We start from the raw sequence: 22,798 nt of genomic DNA, 5'->3' as shown, positions 1-22,798 counted from the left end.
GAGTTTGGGGGTGGGGGCATGGGATTCGCTGGTTTTCCTCGTGGTGGATGGGGCACCGGGACCGGGTGAGATGGGGTGGCCTGCGGGTGTGTCATTCCCGTCGCTGTGCATGGCGGTGTGAGTGGCGCGCGGGCTGTTTGTGTTTTCCTTCGGTCATGACGTGCTTTATCGGGGGGTGTGTCTTGGATGGGGATGTGGTAGGGTGTGTGTGGGGTAGGGGTGGGGGGGGAAATCGATATGTAGTAGTATCGCGATACTTTGCGTGGCGATACTGTATCGATACAGGGACGCCAAGTATCGATATTTAATTATTTAATATTTTTTTTTTTTTTTTTTTTTTGTATAAGGAAGTTGCATTGTTCATTTCAATACCTGTAATAGTACAGTAGTCCACACACATATGACTGTAATACAAACAGTTCAGTTTGTCAGGTACATGCAACACAGATTACAGCGTTTACATCTGTCTGCTTGAGAAAATACCATGTTCTGCAATAAAAATGATTGAAGTGAGATGAACAGACTGAACTTTATTTTATTAGATAAAACATGTTGACAAAGTTTTACTTTGCAGCTGAAAAAAGGTAATAAATTAAATTTGATTAAAAAAGAAATCGCAATACTCAGCGTATCGCGATATATTTAGTATCGCGATACTATCCTATCGTGACGCAAGTATCGCGATCGTATCGTGAAGTCTCTGGCGATTCCCACCCCTAATTTGGGGGACTGGCTGTTCCTGGGGGGGTTCACATGCCTTTGAGCAACATTGTACTATTGTACTTATTTTATGCCTATTCTTAAGTCTGCACGTTTACATTGCACTACTTTTATTGTATTCAATGTATTCAATGTTTCCCCTGAAACAAAATTCAGCAGCTGTGTTTTTTTTTACATTTTAAAGTTAAATGCATCAATCTGGTACACTTTGAGAGCAAAATAAATACCGGTAGGCTAGATCTATGATGAACTTTGTGCTCAAAACACAAAATCGACTAGACTGCAGTGCTTTCTCCCTGCAGCCTTTTCCTCACGTCAGTCTTTTACATTAAGCACCCCCCACAGCCCAAATGAAATGATTTTTTTTTTTTAATAGTCTAGTTCATAGCAGCGGCGGTCCCTGAATGCATATAGGGGAAACACTGCTATTCTTATGTCTGCAATTTATGCATTGTTTTTATTCTGTCAATTGTGTGCAGATTTTATGCCTACCGGTATGTTCATTTTATACTAATTGCTGTGGGGCACTCTGGACTGCGGTCCATGTGTGAAAAGTACTATAGATAGTTATTAATAATAATTATTGTTATATTGTATAAATGTGTGCATTGAAATGTCTGTAAAGTCTCGACGACATTGAAAATGAGGGTGACCTCAATTGTCTTTTCGAGAATAAATAAAGGTTTGAATGAATCGCCACCATTCTGCCTTGCTTTCTCTGCCTATGGCCAGACATACAGTACACACTCTTGACCTGCATGCTAAACAATGCGTGTAGCATATATTGGCGGCTCTGCCCGGTTTTTCACCACGTGGATTTTAAATGTAACTGACATTGTCAAGCTTGTAGAGCCGGGTTTAAAGGTCCGAACCTACCATCTTCCTAACTGCTAGGCCACTGGGAAGAAATGACCAACTCTCTGCTGATTTCAAAGGAGGAGGAGGACAGCGGTTTGTTCTCTAAATATCACAATGAAATTGAAGCGCTTGTCACCATAGTAGGTAAAGCAAAAGAGGCCTTGCATGGAATGTTTGTGTAGTTCTCCTTTCTTCCAGCATGGCTGCCTGTAGTAGCATAGCAACCATTGTTTTGTACATGGCAATAGAAGAGACAATGGTTGTTATGTACAAAACATTTGCTATGTGTTGATATGAGAAATATACCAACAAAAACAATACGTTGGTGTGTTATTACTGGATCTTGTAAACAAGTCACAGTAGAATAGTAATATTATGCTTTTCCAGTGTTTTACCTACTCTACTACCACTGTACCGAAATTAGGCATTTTCTTTTGAAAGTGCCAATGGTTATAGTAGGCAGCCATACTGGAAGAAAGATACCGGTAACTGTACAAAGATTCTGTGCAAGCCCTCTAATTCTATATAGTCCCGACTCGAAGGGGACAACCGAGGAAGACTTTGAGCAGAACTACCACAGTAGGTCTGAAAGTCCTCGTGTGAATATGGGCGACGTGCCGTCCTGCAGGCTAGGAGGGGCGATGCATGTGGTTAGGGTTTCTCTGCAGCAGCATTTCCAGGCATGTTGCCACAACCACGGCAGAGCAGCACTGCTCTCTCTGCTTTGTCCTACCTGGAGCCCCCTGTGTATTCCTGCCTGGGCTCACATCCAGGTGATGAGACCCCACTCCTGTTTTATTGATTCCTCTATTAGTCTCGTGCAACACTTCACCTAAATAACTACGACAGAACACCTCGTGTGTTAACCTCCGTGGGGATGGAGGTCATTAGGAGAAATAAAATATTCAGAAAACCGGAGTATGTTCAACTGAGTGGTTGTTGGAAAATAGTACTAAATCTGCATGTGCACTAGGCTTGCCACAGTAGTTGGTATACTCTGTTTAGGCATCTACCGAGTACATTTTCACATATCTGTGCCCACATTCAAACAAGAAAAAAAATGCTAATTTGTAAAATACTAAACGTGTTATCAAGCGTGTAAATTGGACAACATTATAAACTGTACCTGCAGACAGCAGCTATTCTTAGGTTTCACTTTCACTTACAGAGTAGTTTTAACTTCACGTGAAGGAGAGAAAGAAGCTCTAGAGGCGCCATGACACGTTACACAACGATGACGGAGGATTTGGAAATATTTAGGATTAAACCCTGCAGTAACAAAAGCTCAACTGGAGAGAGAGGAGCTCAGAGGACCAGCCCAGACCTGCAAAAATATGTTTGCGCAGTATGTGATCAATGCGCTACATTCATTCGTCCGTCAATGAACACTGAACAGATAGAAAAGTGACTGAAGGTATTACTATCCGTTGGGTTATTTTCTAATTGGAACCTAACATCAACTCTTATCTGTCCAAACAAAAACCGATGTGGACGGACAGACAGTGGATCAATGTAGCCACTTAACGTTAAAGATCAAAGTAAGCGCTGTACAGTGTGATTTTGTAAAATGTCTGGTGTCACCAGTAATACCGTTGTTGTCATGAGTTTATTAGTCTGGAAATTCCATATCACCATGGCAACTCTAATGTGCGCACATTCTGAAATGCTCTGGAGTTAAAATATCTTCACTTGTAGTCATCAACAAGGGCTGGATGGTCTGAAAAGTCTTAGGTTTGAATAAACAAGCTTCTGGTGTAAATTATATTAAATTAGAATTATGGGGTTGCTAGGTGACAGTGGCCCAACAGTATTTCTAGCCGTAGTTTGATTTATAAAAAGTATGAACTATTCTGTTGGACAAAGGTGTTGTTTTTGGAGAGGCAGTATTAATTTAGTTTGATATGTGTTATTGATTTGGGGACAATCAGATGTGTGGATACTAGCTAGTGAACCTTGTTGTGAAACATACTGTCGGACCATATTCACTGCAACAAGGAGATCATTCATTATTCACTGTTTGTCAGCCGTAGGCGACGTTATTGACAGACTGGTCTGATAGCACAGTGTTCACGCATTAACATTGTCACTGTGGCACCAGTCAAGTGACTGGTCAATGCCAAGCAGTCACTTTTGTTCAGTGCCACTGCCGCCAAGCTGTGTGTGCGTGCGTCCTTTCTTGCTTTTTCTCGCATTATTTTCTTGCTTTCTTGTTTTGCCTTTTGTTCCCCTCTGTTCACGTCTCAGTGCGCCTTGGTGCGACATACTGTACTTCCGCGATAGACACACACAGACATGCTGTATATGTATATATAACACTAGATACTAGATAGATTAGCAGACAGCACTTGCAAATTATGTTTGCCTATGTCAATTGGCCGTTGTTTTTATTCAAGGACCATAAAATACTCTATTATGATTCGTGCAACATTGTAATTTTGTCATTTCTTCTTTATACCATTTTGGCCCATGTCTGATGTCCTCTGTCCCGTGTATGTTTTGTATACAGAGAGCACCAGACCCAGGCAACAGCAGAGGGACCAGAGTGCAGCAGAGAGGTCCAGAGAGAGGAGGCCTCCCAAGCCAGTCAGGAAGGTCCATAAAGCTACCCCTGGCTCCGACCCAGGCGCTAAACCAGGTAGGATAAGAGTAGAATCATAACTACCTTTTATCAATCTTTTGTTTTAGTTGACACTATTATGACCTGTTTATCTTTCAGCCACTCACCCAGTGTGCAGACCTATTGCTTGTCTTCTTTCATCACCCTTTTTCATTATGTCTCTTCAGCAACATCTCTCTCTCTCTCTCTCTCTCTCTCTCTCTTTCTCTCTCTCTCTCTCTCTCTCTCTCTCTCTCTCTCTCTCTCTCTCTCTCTCTCTCTCTCTCTCTCTCTCTCTTCTTTTTCCATCGCGCGCTCTCTCTTTTTCTTTTTCCATCGCTCTCTCTTATGATGTAATCATCATTTGGCTGGTGGTATGTCTGCTATCTCACACCCAACTGGCCAACTGGTATCCAATAACACTGGGAGACTCCCTCTGCTGTAGACTGAAGACGCTCTAAGTCTGATAACAAATCACTGCCTTCTGTCTTAACATGCCGCTTAATAATCACTTAGGATTCTAACCTGACTCTGAATGTCTTTAGTTTACTCCTAATTAAAATGAATGGATCTTCAAGCAGACTGGAGTAACCTAACTGGCTCCTGCATGATTGACCCCTCTTTAAATCGTTTGTAATTTTCTCCCGTGTCGGCCTGTCTATTCCAATGCAGCAGTCAGACTTTTCCCATTTGGTTCGAGTTAATAATCCTGTTCCAGCTGAAGACGGAGCCTCGCAGGACACTGTGGTAGCTGTCCATCCAGTCAAGTTGTCTCTCGACAGGCCCCTGTGTGTTTTCAAACTCAGTGAGCCAGAGTGTTGCTGGTGTCCCTGGTGGTCATGTTGTTAACATTTTTATCCCCCTGGAGAAATGCCCAGTATGTGTGACACGCTGATTGTGTGAGTGGCCACCAGTAGCACTGAGCAGAACTATTTATTACACACTGCATGCATTCATGTATGTGTGTGTGTGTGTGTGTGGGTGTGTAGGTGTGTAGGTATGGTCAAAATATGATATCTTTTTATTTTCAGTGCAATTCTGATCTGTTTGACTGTGGTGCTCCTACCCTCCCACCATCTTTACCATACAAAGCAGCATTCTCTAATTGCAATGTTGGTTCACTTTGTTTCACAGGGTGATCCTTTTTGGATTTATGTCGAGGTTATAAACAATATTCAAGAATTTAACTAGTTATTGTAGAGGTAATTTCTTTCTTCTCAAAACTACCTGTGGGGGTGTGTAGGACCCAATTGCAGAACAGAGGCGAGTAGAGAGCAGGCAGAAGACGGCGGGGTGATATTCAAAGAATGAATGAATGATTTTATTTCGGTCTTTCTTTTACAAAGCATAGTAGTAGAACTTCCAAAAAAAAAAAAAAAAAAAATTAAATGACCGAAAAGGTGTAGGCTGAAGCCGAGGCTTATAAGGTCGCTTTCACACAGGGGCTGTTTGGTCTGGACTTTCGGACCAGAATTCGATAGTCCGGTTTTTCGGGTCTGTGTGAATGCGCGTCGAACTCGGTTCGCGGACCAAACAGTCGAACTCTGGTCCGCCTGAAAACGTCGGTCTCGGTTCGGCTTCATCGGACCAAACGCGAACCAAATATAGGAAGTGATTATTATTACCACTGCTCGCAGCACTCACTGCAAAACAAGCACACTGCATCTAATCTCTCTATCTATCTATCTATATATCTGTGCATCTTGGGAAGAAGGAAGAAAAAACGCGGCTTATTATTATTACCGAGCGCGGCTTATTATATTATTAATAAAACAGCTACTTGTGGGCACTCATAAAAACACTGTGGTCTACAAGTTGTTTAGCGAGAGGATGGTGGTAATGTGCTTCAATAGAACAATGGATCAATGCCATGTCAAAACTCGGCTCCGCTGATCTGGAGTGCTCCGCAGTCCACACACAGACACACACAGACACACACACACGCACGCGCGCGCGCGCACACACGGGATCGCAGCCACACACACATTTCCACTGTCCAATAGACAAGCGCCCTTTTCGACCGCGTGACATTGTTCAGAAGGTCTCGGTGCGCTGACAGATTTCTATGTGAATGCAGGCGAACCAAATGAAGAATGCAACAATGTTGCAACTTCACCCCCAGAACCGCACAGAGTCCACCAAAACTATATGTGAAAGCGACCTAATTGCCTACCCTTTTACATTACATTACACTATGTACAAAACGTATACACATTTATTTATGTTTTATTTCTTTTAATACTTTTTCTTTTTTTATATATGTTTTTCTTTTTCCCTTTGTCACTATTTGAATACAGCTATGTTATAGATGAAATATAACTAGGATAATAATGAGGTTTTATATTTATGTATCACCTTATGTTTGAATAATTTCTTAAACGTATGTAGCGAACTACACATTTTAACTTCTTTGTCAAAGCTATTCCATAATTTTGCCCCTTTAAAACAGATATACATCGACTTTTTATATTTGTCCTTGCCTTTGCGATATTGAATACACAAGTTCCCCTAAGTCTATTTCGGCTCTCTAGTCTGGAACAACTCCTGAATGCCACTTGGAAGTGAGTGCTTATGTGCTTTGTACATTATTATTGCAGTGCTAAGATCGACAAGATCTTCCAATTTTAAGGCATTTGATTTAATAAAGAGTGCGTTTGTCGGTTCATAGTAATCTGCTTGATTCACAATCTTATGGCTTTCTTCTGCATTATGAAAATTTGGTTAGTGTTTGTTTTATGTATTCCCCCATACCTCCACACAGTAGGTTATGTATGGAACTATGAGCGAACAGTACAACAAATGGAGTGAGTTCTTGTTTAAGATATATTTCATTTTATATAATATTTTAATGGTTTTGGATATTTTTCTTTTTGCATTTTTTATATGCGATTTCCAGTTTAATTTATCATCAATTGTCACTCCCAAAATTTTATTTTCATACACACGTTCAATTTCAACATCATCAATCATTAGTTTCACCTGATTATTAGTTTTTCGATTGCCAAAAATGATATAGTTTGTTTTGTTTAGATTCAGTAACAACTTATTTATGTCAAACCACTTTTTTAGTGATCTCAGTTCCTTCTCCACTACATTCAGGAGCTGTTCCAGATTGTTTCCAGAGCAATACAAACTTGTGTTGTCGGCAAACAAGAAATTTAAATAGTTTAGACCAGGGGTTCCCAAACTTTTTCAGCTCAAGACCCAAAAGAGAAATTTGGTGTTTCCCCGGGACCCAAACTTACAAAAATACATCATGAATTGCCATAACATACATTTATAAACTACTGATAAAGAACACAACAAACCATGAATTTCAAATGTATATTAAATGTATTTATTTAATTATAAAAGTACATCACAGCAATAATCAGAGTGTAATGTTAAGTTGCTCACCACCTCATAACATATGTACCGGTACATACAATTTTGTAACACTTTTAAAAACAAACATGTTCTACTCTCCTTTCTATTTCTCACCCCTTTTTCAACTCTATTTCTTACCCCCTCCCTCCGTCGCTCAACCTTAAACCCCAACATTGAGCAACATTCTGATTAATTTGTACTGACTTATTTAAAAATTCTACTGACCTGACATGCTAGAAGGGGTATAATAGTTCATCTATGGCACAATGAAATCTAATGAGAGGTATGTGGCTGGTTGAAGTTTTCAACCAGCAGATCTATTCTGGGCTTGGTTTTTGAAAGTGCTATTCTGAGATCATGCTGAGCATTTAGTCTGTTTCTGTATTTGTTTTTCAGGTATGCTAGAGTAGAAAACCCAGATTCACATAAGTATGTGGTGCCAAACTGAATCAACACATCTACAGCTTTAAAAAAATAAAATAAAAAATTTTCAATTAATATATATACATTTTTTAATTGGCGACCCAATAAAAACGGGCCTGCGACCCATTTTGGGTCTCGACCCTCAAGTTTGGGAAACACTGGTTTAGACACATCACAGACATCATTTATGTACATAATAAATAGTATTGGACCCGGCACAGAGCCCTGTGGAACTCCACACGTAACCTTTAACAAGTCTGAATCGACATTCTGGGATGCCGTCGATGACTATGTTGTTTCTCCTAGACTGGTTTTCTAGATACTCAACTTTGTCCAGCCAGCGTTTGTTTTCAGCTTGAAGAGCCTCAGAGTTGGATTGAAGGTGTTTAACACTTTGATTGCCTAAGGCTAAATTCATGATATACCATCCGTTGCCAGCTCTATTTAACATGGATAAGTTCCCCTTCTTTGCAGAGCTATAACTTTTTAAATTCTATTGCCAGATTGCCATTATTAGGGCCCATTCAAGGTCCTATATGTATTGTTCATTGTGTAGCAACGTTAAACTTTTTCATTCACATATTCATAGTAAAATATGGTCTAAAGTATAAGTATGTTTTCATCTCTTTCTGCAGCTTTCTCCAGAACGTGATTTATAGCCCCAAATGCATTATATTGATGATGAAATACAGTTTGGTAGGAATCTGTGCGAGATCAAAAATTTCAATTGGACGTACTTCTAGAAGTTTCTACGTATCATCTGATGTTGACCGGATGGGCGGGGGATCGTTTATAATTCCGTGGGCAGCGTTATATCATTCATCTAGTGTGGGTGATATGATCATCAGAGCAGTTTATATCGAACACGTTCAAAAATAACGCTGAATCTTACCGTATCTTCCTCGTGCCGTTGGGCGATGAGCGTGGAACAGACATTTTCCTATTATGGGATATAGAAATATCGGGTCCATTTCCAGCTTGTATAATAGTATATACGTCCAAATCATGTTGTTTATTGAGTTATTCGCAACGGATCGCTATGTATTGTGACGAGCTAGAGTGCCGGAACCTATAGCGAGTGCCCGGAAGTAATATGGGTGAATAGCACATCGTCCAAGTAACATCCTCTTTGGCGATTGCGCCGATCGGCCACCAGATGGCGCTCTTGAGCCGCTAGAGGGTTCTGTGGGGCTTTTTGGTGGGTCTCAGGCCAGCGGATGGGAAATATGAATCCGATCACAGATTTTTTAAATATTGATATCAAAGACGAGTTACGGCGTCTTCGGCAACTTGAGCATGGCGGGGAAGGACGCCTAAAAGCGTCTTCCGGCAATCAAAGTGTTAATAGCACCAGTGGTCTCAGAATTAAGAGTGACCTTCAATTCACCCACTTCTCTCTGAGAGTATTCAAGGCTCCTTTTAACCTCCTGCATTTCTCTAGACAGATCATCAATACGCTTATTGCTTGAGTCATTGATAATTTGCACAAAGCCCTTGAAACTGTTCTCTTGTTGCGTTATAAGGTCTTTATAGTATAGGACTTTTGTTGGTCCAAAAGCTCACGAACAACTGAGAGAGAAATAAGGTCTTCTTTATTTTTCTTAGGTGGCATTTTATCAAATTGTCAATGCCCCTCTACACAGTTAAACAGTTAAACTGGCCTGATGGTGTATCCTGGGCCTGGCCTGATGGTGGTAGCTGGGCTGGTGTAGCCTGCGCCTGGCCTGATGGTGAATCCTGGGCCTGGCCTGATGGTGGTAGTTGGGCTGGACTTTACTTGGTAAACCACGAAGGGACAGGATAATATGATACTCCTCGAACGACAGGATACAGAGGATTCACAGGATACAGAGGATAACTCCACGAATGACAGGATAGACTGATACAGAGAACAGACTACTCACAAGCGACAGGATATAGAACCAGAGTAACAGAGTAATGAATCCACAATGGGGGGCAGGGGAGGCATAACATTTATACACAGACTGATTGACAGATGAGGGGTGATTGGGTCGAGAGACACCTGGGAAGGAAACATAGACAGACTACAGTGACACACTAAAACAAGACAGGACTGATAACAAATACACACACACACACACTGGAGACATAACACTAGACCAGACAAGGGAAAACAGCAGGTACACAGGAATGGGCAGCATGACAGGGAGTACACTAAGGGTTAATGACGATACAAAACACAAGTGAAGGGCAATAACAAGCAGAGACAGTGCGGGCAGTTGTCCAGTAGGTAGGAGTATAGGACCATGAATGGGTGCAGGATGAGAGGAGAGCAGGTGGATTGTAACACTACCCTGGTGCAGCTTTAATATTCAGTAATATACCTCCCAGCCGTACATGTATGACAGCCTGTACACTGACACAGCCTGTACACTGCCCGTACACTGACATACGTGCACAGGCAGCACATAACATGCACCTTTACTTCCTTTAACATTTACTTTCTCTCTTGTTTTCTCTCTCACACTCCGATACGTTAATTCATTCATTCATTCCATGTCATCTGATATCCCTGACCTCTTTGCTTCCCTGGGTTACGGTCTTATCCTGCCACCCAGCTCTCTAAGTCATCTCTCTCCTCTCTTTTCCTGTCTCGCCCCAGCGCTATAAATAGCCCACTGAAATCTGTGCTCAAGTTCAGCTCCCGCCGGCTCATCCGCCCGACAACACAAACAGCTGCCTGGTTACTAGATGTGCCGTCGGCTTCATTTACCAGTATCTGCTTCAACTGAACCGTCACTGCTCAGAAGTACAGAATAAATTTCAAAGGCAGAGTTGACTAATCTCAAACCCTGCCCTCTTTTTTACATCCTACAATCACAACGGTTGCCTCCCCTGGACAAGGGTAGCAACCGTTGTGATTGGAGGATCAAGAAAAAAGGGTGGGGTTTGAGTTTGGTCCATTGTGCAAATGCATTGGATCACATGTTGGTTCTGGAGGCTTCCGTGTGTCTGGAAAGTGTCAACATGTTGCTGAAGTCTTGTTTTCCATCCCGTGGAGCCACCAAAGCTGATCCGTGCAGGGAGCCATTTTTCAAACTCAATTTCACAAGGTCATGCATAAACCAGAGATATTAAACTTGCATGAAACTCTCAAAGAATTGACTTCCCCCAGGAGATTTGTAGTTGAGAGAGACATGAATAATGAAGCTGTGCTTCTCCTTTTTGAAGGCAAGGAAGATTGTTGTGCTTTTGAACTGCTCTGTTGTATTAAGTCTTACAGAAGTTGTAAGTCTTGCCTTGTCGTGTCAGTTTCCTACATTTATTTGCTGCGATAAGCTGTGTGTGTGTGAACTACCTGTCTGCAACCATCTGATATATATCTGTGTACATGATCAACTGTTTAAGTGCGTTCGAGGGCTTTGGGAAAACCATAAGAGATGGATTACATTTATATAGGGGAGTTTGTGAAATGGTCTTCTGCATCTGAGGTGTGTTCTCTCTTGTGTTCTGTAGCGATCGGACCGTCGTCGTGGCGGGAGGGTCAGAAGCTGGTGAAGATGGTGCTGGGTCCAGCTCCCAGGCTGCCCAGGGAGGACCAGATGGTGCTGGGTCCAGCTCCCAGGCTGCCCAGGGAGGACCAGATGGTGCTGGGTCCAGCTCCCAGGCTGCCCAGGGAGGACCAGATGCACCCTGCTGACAGACTGAACAAGACGGATGGGCCTGGTGACCTACACACTCTACTACACCCAGGTTAACCCCCTCCTTAACCCTTTCAGCTCCAGCGCCCTCACCCTCTCTACTCTATTACAGCTAACCTTGCCCACTCTACTACACCCAGGTTAACCCCCTCCTTAACCCTTTCAGCTCCAGCGCCCTCACCCTCTCTACTCTATTACAGCTAACCTTGCGCACTCTACTACACCCAGGTTAACCCCCTCCTTAACCCTTTCAGCTCCAGCACCCCCTCACCCTCTCTACTCTATTACAGCTAACCTTGCCGTCTTCTGCCTTTGTCATCGTATGATATTGCTCTTCTCCCTTCCATCACGCTTTAACCCTTCCACTAGTCACACCATTCAATTAAATTAAACCTAACTTCCAGTTGTGGTGGTACTGTAAATAGTGTCTGGAATGGAGCTTATTTGTGTAACTACTTGAATACTTCATTCTTCATTGTGTTTTATGGGGGTTTTGCATATCAAGGACCCAGGGTCACAGAAACTTGGCTAGCCAGATAACTATGAATAAATAAAGAGTCTACAGTCTTTGCTGCTCTCTGGTAGCTTAGTCCATGCTGGCTGCCAGTGACCGGAAGGAATAGAGATTGACTGGCTGTTTCCAGCTGGCTGCACAATAAAATCTGGTCTGATTTCTTGATGTTGCCTCTAGTGCACAAGGCCTGTGCTCAGGGGAGTAGTAGAGTAGGACAGGCAGGGAGATGCTTTATAACCACTGACTTTAGTTTTTACTGCAGCTATGTTCTGAGAAGGCACTTGTCTGGATTATATACTGTACATCCAGTTGGCCATTTTGTATTGTCCCAGATTTAGAGTTGCTATGGTGATGTTGCCTCCAGTGTAGCCTAATTTCTAAAGTACATCCTGTGGGAGTACACTCCCACAGCCTTGTACTTGTAAGTCTCCTTGTGTTTCCATACTTGCCCAGTGAACTGTTAACACTGCATAGCATTGTGTCCCCACCCAGAACTGTGGTAGTCGGTAATGACCAGTTATAACATATCAAGCATAACATCTTACCAGTGTATAACTCCATTCCAGGTGACATCCACCGTTCCAGCTCTGACCCCCGTTCGGAATCGAACCAACACTCTCGACCCAACAGCACAGAGAGGCCGCGCAGTCGCAGCCGGGGGCGGTCCAACAGCCACTCCGCAGCCACGCCCCCTTCCTCAGCTGCAGCCCAGGCCCCGGTGGCCCCAAGCACAGAACTGTTATCGGCAGACATCCAGGGCATACTGGACGACCTGCACCTGGAGTGCAAGAGAGCGGAGCAGGAGGAGGAGAGGGCTGGCGAAAGTTCCCGGGGAGGGGACGGTAGTAGGAGAGGGAGAGGGGGATCGGGATCACGAACAAGGGCCCCGGTCTCCGCCTGGGGGTGCAGCTCGACGGCAGCCGGCAGCTCCTTACGAGGCTCCCGTAGCGCCAGCCCTGCCAAGCGCCAGCCGGAGCCCGGTACCGTAGCCGAAACGGGGCAGAAGAAACGCCACTACGACGCCGACACGGTTCGGCAATACATCGCCCGGCAACAGGAGGAGAGGAAGAGGCGTCAGGTGGAGGAGAGGAAAGCACAGAGAGAGGAGGTGGAGAGGAGGAATCAGAGGTTACAGGAGCTCTACAGGAAGCAGAGAGGAGGAGGAGGAGGAGCGGTGGCGGCGGCTAAATCAGTAGTTCTCTCCCTTGAGTCCCCTGTGGGGCCTGTCCAGAAACGGTTACAGGAGACCTACACCAAACTGCTGCTAGAAGAGGCCCAGCTCGGAGAGGAGGCCACACAGACGCAACCTGATGCTCTGCCCACTGTTACCACCTTCCAGCTGGTAAATACAAGCCATTGTCACATAAGATGTGAAAACTGTAAAAAAAAAAAAAAAAAAATTATATATATATATAATGCATATTAGTACTGTCAGGCGATTAAAAGAATGAATCTAATTAATTACAAGCTTTGTAATTAATTCATCTAAATTAATAACATTTAATTACATATATACCAATATTTGTGGTGAGGAATATGCTATATAATGACCATAACAATCAAACATATGACCTAATGCATTTATTTGAGGAAATAAAAAAGTTAAATGTTCAGGGGGAAAAGGACAGTAACAAGTAAGTGAGCTTTATCATTTTATAGAATCTATGGTCAAAAGCATAACAAGAAGCCTTACAGCTGGAGACACCAACAAACGCACTTATGAGTTGCTTAAAGAAATAGAGAAGTCGGCACTCTCAACAAGAAGCGCAGTTACATATTCTTAATTTATCAAGATGAATAGGTCACCTCAACAACAGGCACACTTAGCCTGAAGACCAACACTTCACAAAAATCCACTGGCCTTAATCATGTATCACAGCTGATGCAGGCTATCACAAAATATGCAACTTCATCATGGCAGGTGAAAAAATAGCCAGGCTTACAGCGAGTGAAGATTCTCTCCATTTCTCTCCCAACACACAGAGCAACCGAAAACCACAGGCTTGTCACAATTGTTTGACTCGCGCATTATTTTCCCACACATGGCCCGGGAAATAATTTCTGTAGGTTTTACAGAACTCATAATCTACATTAGCAGACTCGTGTTAGTTCCTGGTTCGTCTTGACGAGGCTCAGTGCTTGTGGTAACATTAGCTACTGTGCTACTGTGGACAGCACAGTGACATCATCATAGAGCACAAGTAATCTGCATTAACTTTTTTAACAATTAACCCTTTCACAACCACACTACAGAAGGTTAACCTTTCACTACCACACTACAGACGGTTAACCGTCTGTAGAGTGGCAGTGAAAGGGTTAACCTTCTGTAGTCTGGTTGTGAAAGGGTTAACCATTTGGTAGTGAAAGGGTTAAAAACTAAATTAAAGTGACATCCCTTGTAAAAAGGTGTATTTGTGTAGGATTGCATGATGACGGTGTGTGTATGTGTGTCCTTCACCAGCAGCCAATGTATCAGCCCTCAGGGGAGTCGGACAAGGAGAACAAAAGACTAGAGGCACCTCAGAGCCCCTCCAGCAGCGACACGTCTCTGTCTGAACAGCCTCCGCTCTCCAGGTTAAAACACACTCACTCAACCACACTAGGCCTGTCCCCGACTAAGGATTTGTATAGTCGACTTTGATTGGCCAAAATTTGCCGATAGTCGACTATATATATATATATATATAATATATTTTTTTGTATCATTCCATTTGGGCTGTGGGGGGTGCTTAATGTCTGAAGGAGTCGACTGAAGGCTTCTTGTCCTCTGCGAAAGCATGCAATTGGTCCACTGATGGATACATCTTGATATTTGTCTAATGTCTAGTGTGTTCATTAAACGGGTGAAATCCTCTTTCAGTGTCTCTGTGCCCGTTTTCTTAGGCAGTTAGCCTCGCTGGTATGCGCGCCATTAGCGTTAGCCACGCTTCTAGGCCTCTTTGCTTTTGGAAAGAATAATCACAACAAAAAAAAAAAAATATATATATATATTTCTTTGTATTCGACTAAGAGGTTGGCAGTCGACTACGGCTCCTTTCGATCGATTAGTCGACTAGTCGAGGTCAGCCCTACACTCTACACATTCACAAAGAGACACAGATAAACAACACAAAATGGATAAGTGCATCATATCAGAGAATATTATATTCTCACATCTGTTGTAAATAATGGCACATAATAATCGACAAAGGTTCAAAGCTTTGGTAGCAAAGAGAAAAGCTTTTGTTTGTTTTCCAAACGGTCTGTTTCCATGGGCACCCCCTGCAAGCGCCTCCCAAGTCTCATGCTGCGGCCTTGTAGCACAGGATCAACTGCTAATAGGGACCTTTTCCAGCCACAGCGCCTTATTTTAGATGGCAGAGATAAACACCTCAGATGACTGTCTGACTGGAGTAAACATGAGGGTATGTAGTGTTCTTATTTGGGAAATAAATAAATCATCTTCCTTTGTTTCTATGGAGCCTGTGTACTCTGTTGCCCTCCAGTTATGTGTTTCAGACTTTATTTATTTTTAATACTTAAAGGTCAGGCTCAAAGCCTCAAAGTCAGGACTATTTTGTGATCCCTTTTTGTAGGCATCCTGGAACCTTGTAAACCTTTTTGACACTTACAGCTAGCGTGCAACTTAATCAGGAATAGTAGAAAAATGCCTTGTGAGTGACCAACTCTATAAAGCAGACTGTTAGCCCCATGGCCTTTTTGTCTGAACTTAATTCCGTTTTCAGTTAATTTAAGCATACTTCCTTTTCTTCCGCTATGTGTTGCAGTTTAACTTGGTTAATTTATTTGTTTCTTTATTTGGTGATTTCAATGTATTATCTAATCAAGCAGGGTGATTTGGAACATAGTTACACATAGTTATATACAGCATCCTGGGGGAGTAGTCCAATACAAACACTTAAAGGGGCACTTCACCAAAAACAATGCTGATTTATTTTGAACATAAGCTCACACACATCCAAAAACCGGGTTGGCACACATTCATTTAGTTTGACAGTTATTGAAAGTAAATGAGCTTGAATATGGCCACCAGTGAATCATTGCATCGTTGTGTTGTGTTAATTATTTACAGCTCAATGAAACGATAAGGTAGCAGACAGTCCCTATGAGACAAAGTGTTGCTATTTCTTTCATCTACATTATTTCATGGTGCTGTAATTAATTAACATAACACATGGATTCAATGTCCCCAATGATATCACTGGTGGCCATATTCATTGTGTGTGCAAAACTGTTTGCGTTTTTGGATGTGTGTGAGATTGTTTTTTGGTGAAGTGCCCATTTAAACCTGGGAGAAGTGTGATATTCAGCCAGTATTGCACTGCTGGACCTCTAAGCAGCCCGACAGGAGCAGCAGTAGTTGAGGGAGGACAGAGCGCTTCTCATTCCCCCACTTAGATGCGCCCAGCTTGTCTGGTGATCTAGTTGGTGGCTCTTTATAGTCACAAGCTCTGCTTTCGAACTACTTTAAATGAAGCAGACACCCTGATCAATTATCTCATCATTTGTTGAATTTACCTAGTTGTTTGTAGCTCAGTAGGTCGCTCAACCTTCTTTCCTCTGTCCCTTCTCTCTCTCTCTCCCTCCTCTCCCCTCTTATTTTTTTTTTAAACAATATATTTATTGGGTTTTAGTTTGCAAATTACAACATGTATATCAGCAGAGCAGTATTCAGCAAACATTTTCACCCCGTTCTCCCTCCCCTAACCCCACCCCACAAAATAATAATTAACTTCAAAAACAGGTTCACATAGGAAGGATACAGATTTAAATAAAAAATAAACATAAATAAATAATAATACAACCAAAATGTTTTACACATTAAGTAAAGGGTGTTTCTTGTCGTTTTTACACAATGATAAGAGTTGTCCCACAGTACTCCCCCTAATCCCGTTCTTGTTGAAGCAAGTTCCCAACATTCGTATTATGCTTTAAGAAGTACACAAATGGTCCCCAGGCATTATCAAAAATGTTTTGTTTACGTCTAACAATATACACCATCTTTTCCATTGACATATTTGAAGCCATTTCTTTAATCCACATACCAATTCTTGGTCCATCAACATTTTTCCAATTAAGAGCTATTACACGTTTTGCTTGTAATATGCACATATCTATAAATCTAAACTCTTTGCGTTGTAGATGTGGGGTGGTAGGATATAAACCAAGAATAAAAAGCTTGGGATTCAATGGCAACTTCTTTGATATTCTCCCCTCTTATAGGAATGATCTGGGTGTCGGTGTCCCCTCCTGGCTTCAGCCCGACCACTTCTTGGGCCCAGCGGTCCGACCAGCTACCGCGACTAACGGCACTATGGCGTCCCCTGGTGATCATCTCCTCTCCCAGCTACTGAGGCTGGACACTGAGGCTGGCTCGGCTGCCGGAGGACACAGACACACCCGGCATTCAACCACGCCACCTTCCAACAGGGCCCGGTCTAATATGTCCCGCATAGAGGCCCTGAAGGCCACAGCAGCATCCCTCTCTAACCGTCTAGAGAGCGAGGCACGGAAACTGGCCGGAGAGGGGTTCAATTGCGGCTTGCCAACTACCATGGATGTGGATGCCATTTTGGCTCCTCAGCCTTCTCAGACTAACCGTGGTGATGGCCACTGGGCTAAAGCGGTCAGCCCCCCCTGCAGAGATACCACTACAATCGCCATGATGGACAATGACGACCTGGCTCTGAGGATCAAGAGGATACTGAGCGGTGCAGGTCAGAGTTCATACGACAGTGCTGCCTTGCCGGGCGTGGGCAATGTGCACGCCCCCAGAGGACAGAAGGAGAGGAACGCTACACCGTCTGCCCTCGCCAGGCCCCAGGCCTCTTCTGCTCCCGTTACAGGCCACAACCTCAGCAGTCACGCACAAGAAGGAAGAAAACTAGTCAACGGCCTGGAAAGAGTAGAGCGGATGAAGGGATTGGAACAGAGGAGAGGGTACGAAGGGATAGAGGTGAGGGGTGAAAGGGGGCTTGATGGGAAGACGACAGATCTCCATGACTCAAGCGGCGGTTCCATCAGCGAGGGTCCCCTGAGTGAGGGGAGTCTCTCTGATGGTGAAGCCAGCCCTCCTCACCCCTCCACCAACCACATACCAAGACCAGCAGATCGCCTGGGGGCTGTGGACTACTGTGCGGGCCAGAGGGGCTCCTCCTACCAGCCCCTGTCCCAATTCCGGAGAGAGGCGGAGAAGTACTTGGCCCTCGGCTCCCCTTTTTCTCAGCGGGACGGCAACAAAGCAGCCTGGGAGGAGCTGAGTAAAGGAAGCCCTCATAGTGTCATCAACATTTTCACCAAGAACCTACAGAGCCACCCTAAAGGTTTGTACTCACAGAAATACTGTACTGTGGATGGGGGGGGGGGGGTTCTTTCATTTTCAACAACAGTACAACATATTCCCTTTCATACAATTACTTTATTTTCCCCCTTCCAGCTATATATAGCACTTGCATACACCAAAGTCAAATATAGAAAAAAAGCACCCTCCAAAAATAAGACAAATTAATATATTCTCAACAGCAACCCACTCCAAGGCATGTTCCTGGTTGCAGCAGTACTCAAGACAGAATACAAAGAAACCATAGTGAAAAAACCAATAGAGTATAAAGAAACAATAGGAATTTTCTAGGGATGTCCGATATTATCGGCCTACCGATATTGGCATAAAAATGTGATATCAGAAAATATCGGTATCTGTTAAAAAAAAAGAAAAAAAAAATCTTCTTTTGTTTTTTTTTACATTTATTTAACCTTTATTTACCCAGGCAAGTAAGAACAAATTATTATTTTATTTATTGTCAAAGTATGCATAATGTTGTGTTAATTACACGACAAGAGATATTATTCAGTTTTTTGGGGGGGGGGGGCCCTGCATATATCGGTATCGGTTGATATCGGTATCGGAAATGAAGAGTTGGACAATATCGGTATCGGTAAAAAAGCCAATATCGAGCATCCCTAGAATTTTCCATTGGTTCTCTCAGCCCACATGACCATTTCTAGCATTTCCATTGGCTATAGACAGACATAGATATTTGATAGATAGATACAGCGGATTAGATGCAGATGCATTCGGGAGAGAAAATAACCAATCTAGAGATATACAGTTTTTTTGTCAGAGATTCAGATACAATTTAAAGCAGGTCTTTATCAAAGACTGTTCCAAAGATATTTAATGTTTTGCAAAACATGGTTTCTTTGTATTCTGTCTTGAGTACCTGATTATCTGTTGCAACCAGGAACATGTTTCACCTGGTGCTAGGGCTGGGCGATTCTTGCTAAAATGTGAATCACGATTTTTCCCTCTAAGAATTGAGATCACGATTCTCTGTCTCGCACGATTCTTATTTTTTCAATAAAATCATTTATTGCACTCTTTCTTAAACAGACAACGTCATAACATATATAAAAGTGCTTGACTTGTCAAAAAATCGCCATAATTTAGAAATGAGATTGCATAGGTCTATGAATCGAGATCGCGATTCTTTTTCGATTAATTACCCAGCCCTAGCTCAGGGCTTGACATTAAGGCTTGTCCTATTGTCCGGGACAAGTACAAAAAAAAATTGTCAGACAAGCATAATACAATTGAACTTGTCCGACTGGACAAGTAAAAAAAAAAAGATGAAAAAAAACACATATATATATATATATATTCCCCAAACGAATAGTAACGTTATTCCATCTGATCAGAAAGTGCCTGTCTCACAGTGTCACACTGGAAACTCTCAATCTCTGTACGTCAATATTACTTGTCCCGGACAAACGGCGAGCGTCTTCGGAGTGCTTGCTTAGTTGACACTGACAGTGGCACGAGACCCTCGAAAATATCAGAATGTTTAATAAAAGTTGGTTGTTTTGTTGTTACCTGTTGATCAATGTGCCTATTGTTAAAAGAAATTATTTCAAATAAAAATACAATTATTTATTTGAATGGTGTTATTTATGGCAATAACAACTATACCGTAATAATAACTATACAACTATATGCGTAGACCAGGGTTTAACCCCTGGTCGTCAAGGGAGAGGAGATGAGAAAGATGAGCTGGTGCTGATGGGGAGTGAAGATGAGCTGGAGGACTGATCATAAAGTATATACCCCACACACACAAATGCACACACACTGTTTAAGTTATTAAATCATAATAATTGTCCAAATCTCTTGTCGTTTTTATACATTTTTTAATAGGCCTTTATTTTCACAAGTACATTTCGTACAAGTAAGTTTAGCTTTCGGACAAGTAAAATATCTGAGCACAAGTGGCTCAAAAAGTTAATGTCAAGCCCTGTAGCTGGTGCACACATTATCTGAGCATGTGACCTTAGAACTACCACACCCATGTGCTCTTCAGAAATCAGTGCAGAATGTTTGTATGACGGATTACCCTGATGAAGATGGTTCACTGTGGAAACGTTGGTGAATAGAATAACAAATAGAGCTACGATAATTTGTTTTCAGCCATCTAATTATTATACGCTTCAAAGCTGCTGTAAGTAATATATTTAAAAGACCCTCTCATCCATACCTTCAGGTATTACTCCCAATAGTCACACTGTGGGGTCTTGTGGAATATCCTGTTGGAAAATCTCTTGAGGGCATCAAATAGCTCTCCAGAATATACTTATTTTAGGACGTAGCCACAATATATGATTGTCCCCATCTGGCAATAATCGGGTGATTATTTTCTTTGATTAGCGAGATCTCACTCACTATAGGGAGGTGTAGTGGTTACGTCATTGCTCTTTCCGGCCGGTCCACCTTGCTTGAAATTGCAACCTATTTGCCCATTTCTAAATCTTCTCGTTTAAAACAAATAAAGCATGAACATTTGCATGGTGTACCTTTCTGTGCGTATTCATCCACAATCTATAGCTCAACATGAAAATATTCGCAATTAATCGTAAAATAATTACGTCGAATTTTATTTCAACCAAAAATGCTTAAACAATAATGTTAGTGATGGAAGGGAACAAATTTTATGCAAAAATGGAAAGCTTTCCAATGTTCATGAGGCAGAATTGTTACAATAGCAGATAATCCATTTTCCCAATGAAAAATTCCTATACGGGTGGACCTCGCGGCCGGTCCAAAGTGCTGGAACCGGTTGTTCCACCCGTATAGGGATTTATCATTGGGAAAATGGATTATCGGCTATTGTAACAATTCTGCCGCATGGAATTTGAAAAACGTTCCACTTTTGCAAAAAAAATATTCCCTTCTATCACTAACATTATTGTTTAACACATTCCCTGCCACGGTTATATCCATCAAATGTAGCCTCACTGCCACCACTCTAAGCCTATGGAGATGTTCACCTTCTTTGCAGGGCTATAACCTTTTAAATTGTATTGCTAAATTGACATTACTATGGCCCATTCAACATCGATTATCTATCGTTCAGGATGTAGGAACGTTATACTTTTTCATTCATAAATTCTTCCAAAAATACCTTCTAGAATATAAGTGTTTTTATCGTTTTCTGCAGTAATTCATAGAACGTGAGTTATAGGCATAAACGCTTATAGATTATCAACTGCCGTTTATTCCCGATGCACGCTATATTAAAAAATGCAACTGTATATGCTCCTATACGTTATGCGTCATCATGCGCGGATGAAAGGGGGGGCGGGTGGCGTTTATAATTCCGTGATCGTCAGTAAATGCTTTATGTAGTATGGGTGATATATTGATCAGATCGGTTTGCAGTGAAAAGAATAAACAATTGGGCTGAAAATAGCGTCAGTGTCCTCTTACCGTGCGTCAATGAGACTGGCGGTGAAAGATCCCAGGTATAGGACGTCGATCGCCTAGGTCCATTTCCGGTTTGTATGTCGCAATAAACGCCGAAATCATATCTATTATTAAGTTTATAAAGCGATCGATATGTACTATAGTATCTGTCGGGAGCCTTGCAACAATGTCTGAAGGCCGGATGACTTTAATCGACGGACATCGGCCATATCCGGTTTACCAGTGTAACTCGTCCGACCATCCACCAGGCGGCGGTATTGAGCCGTCGTTTTTTTGAGCTGCAGGGTCCAGCTGCAGCGCCAGAGGTGTATATATGAATTATGAATGCCATGGCGAAAATGTTTTATATTGATCTCAATATCGCTGTACAGCGTGGTCTGGCGGTCAAAGCATGGCAGGCAATAACGTTTTAAAGCGTTTTTCCGGCGGTGGATGTGTTAAGCATTTTGGTTGAAATAAAATTCTGCGATTTTTTTTAATGATTAATTGCGAATATTTTCATGTTGAGATAATAGATTGTGGATGAATAAGCACAGAAAGGTACACCATGCCAATGTTAATGCTTTATTTGTTTTAAACGAGACGATTTAGAAATGGGCAATGGGGAAATGCATTGGGTTGGACAGAGGGTGGAACACGAAAAATGGCAATGACGTAACCACTACACCTCCCTATATGCCTCACTGCATATCTCCTCCCAGGTGTCCTGTGATATGTCCTCGTTTGTTTCCACTTCCCATCTCTGTTTTATCTGTAGGGCATTATGCAGATTCATAGATAAAGATATACGTTATGATTTACAAATGATTTCCATATCTCTATTTGCCATTTGTATTTCTGTTAGAAACCTCCTATGGCGGTAGGTTTTCTGAGTTTCCACACTCTTTGTGTGTAAATATCTAAAG

General features: G+C 42.3%; 1 protein-coding gene across 1 annotated transcript in view; it reads left to right on the top strand.

Moving 5' to 3' along the window:
* cep350 (centrosomal protein 350) overlaps positions 1-22,798 on the top strand; it is a 74,722-nt gene that overhangs the window by 9,900 nt on the left and 42,024 nt on the right. The window contains exons 8-12 of the mRNA XM_084309000.1: positions 4,085-4,213; positions 11,441-11,677; positions 12,706-13,481; positions 14,601-14,713; positions 17,363-18,462. Coding sequence (XP_084165126.1) covers positions 4,085-4,213; positions 11,441-11,677; positions 12,706-13,481; positions 14,601-14,713; positions 17,363-18,462 — 2,355 coding nt within the window. The remainder of the gene's footprint in view (positions 1-4,084; positions 4,214-11,440; positions 11,678-12,705; positions 13,482-14,600; positions 14,714-17,362; positions 18,463-22,798) is intronic.

This window comes from Notolepis coatsorum (genome assembly GCF_963971535.1).
Source record: "Notolepis coatsorum genome assembly, chromosome: 2".
NCBI lineage: Eukaryota > Metazoa > Chordata > Actinopteri > Aulopiformes > Paralepididae > Notolepis > Notolepis coatsorum.
The sequence above is the reverse complement of the archived record's forward strand: the minus strand, read 5'-3'. Positions and strand labels throughout refer to the sequence as shown.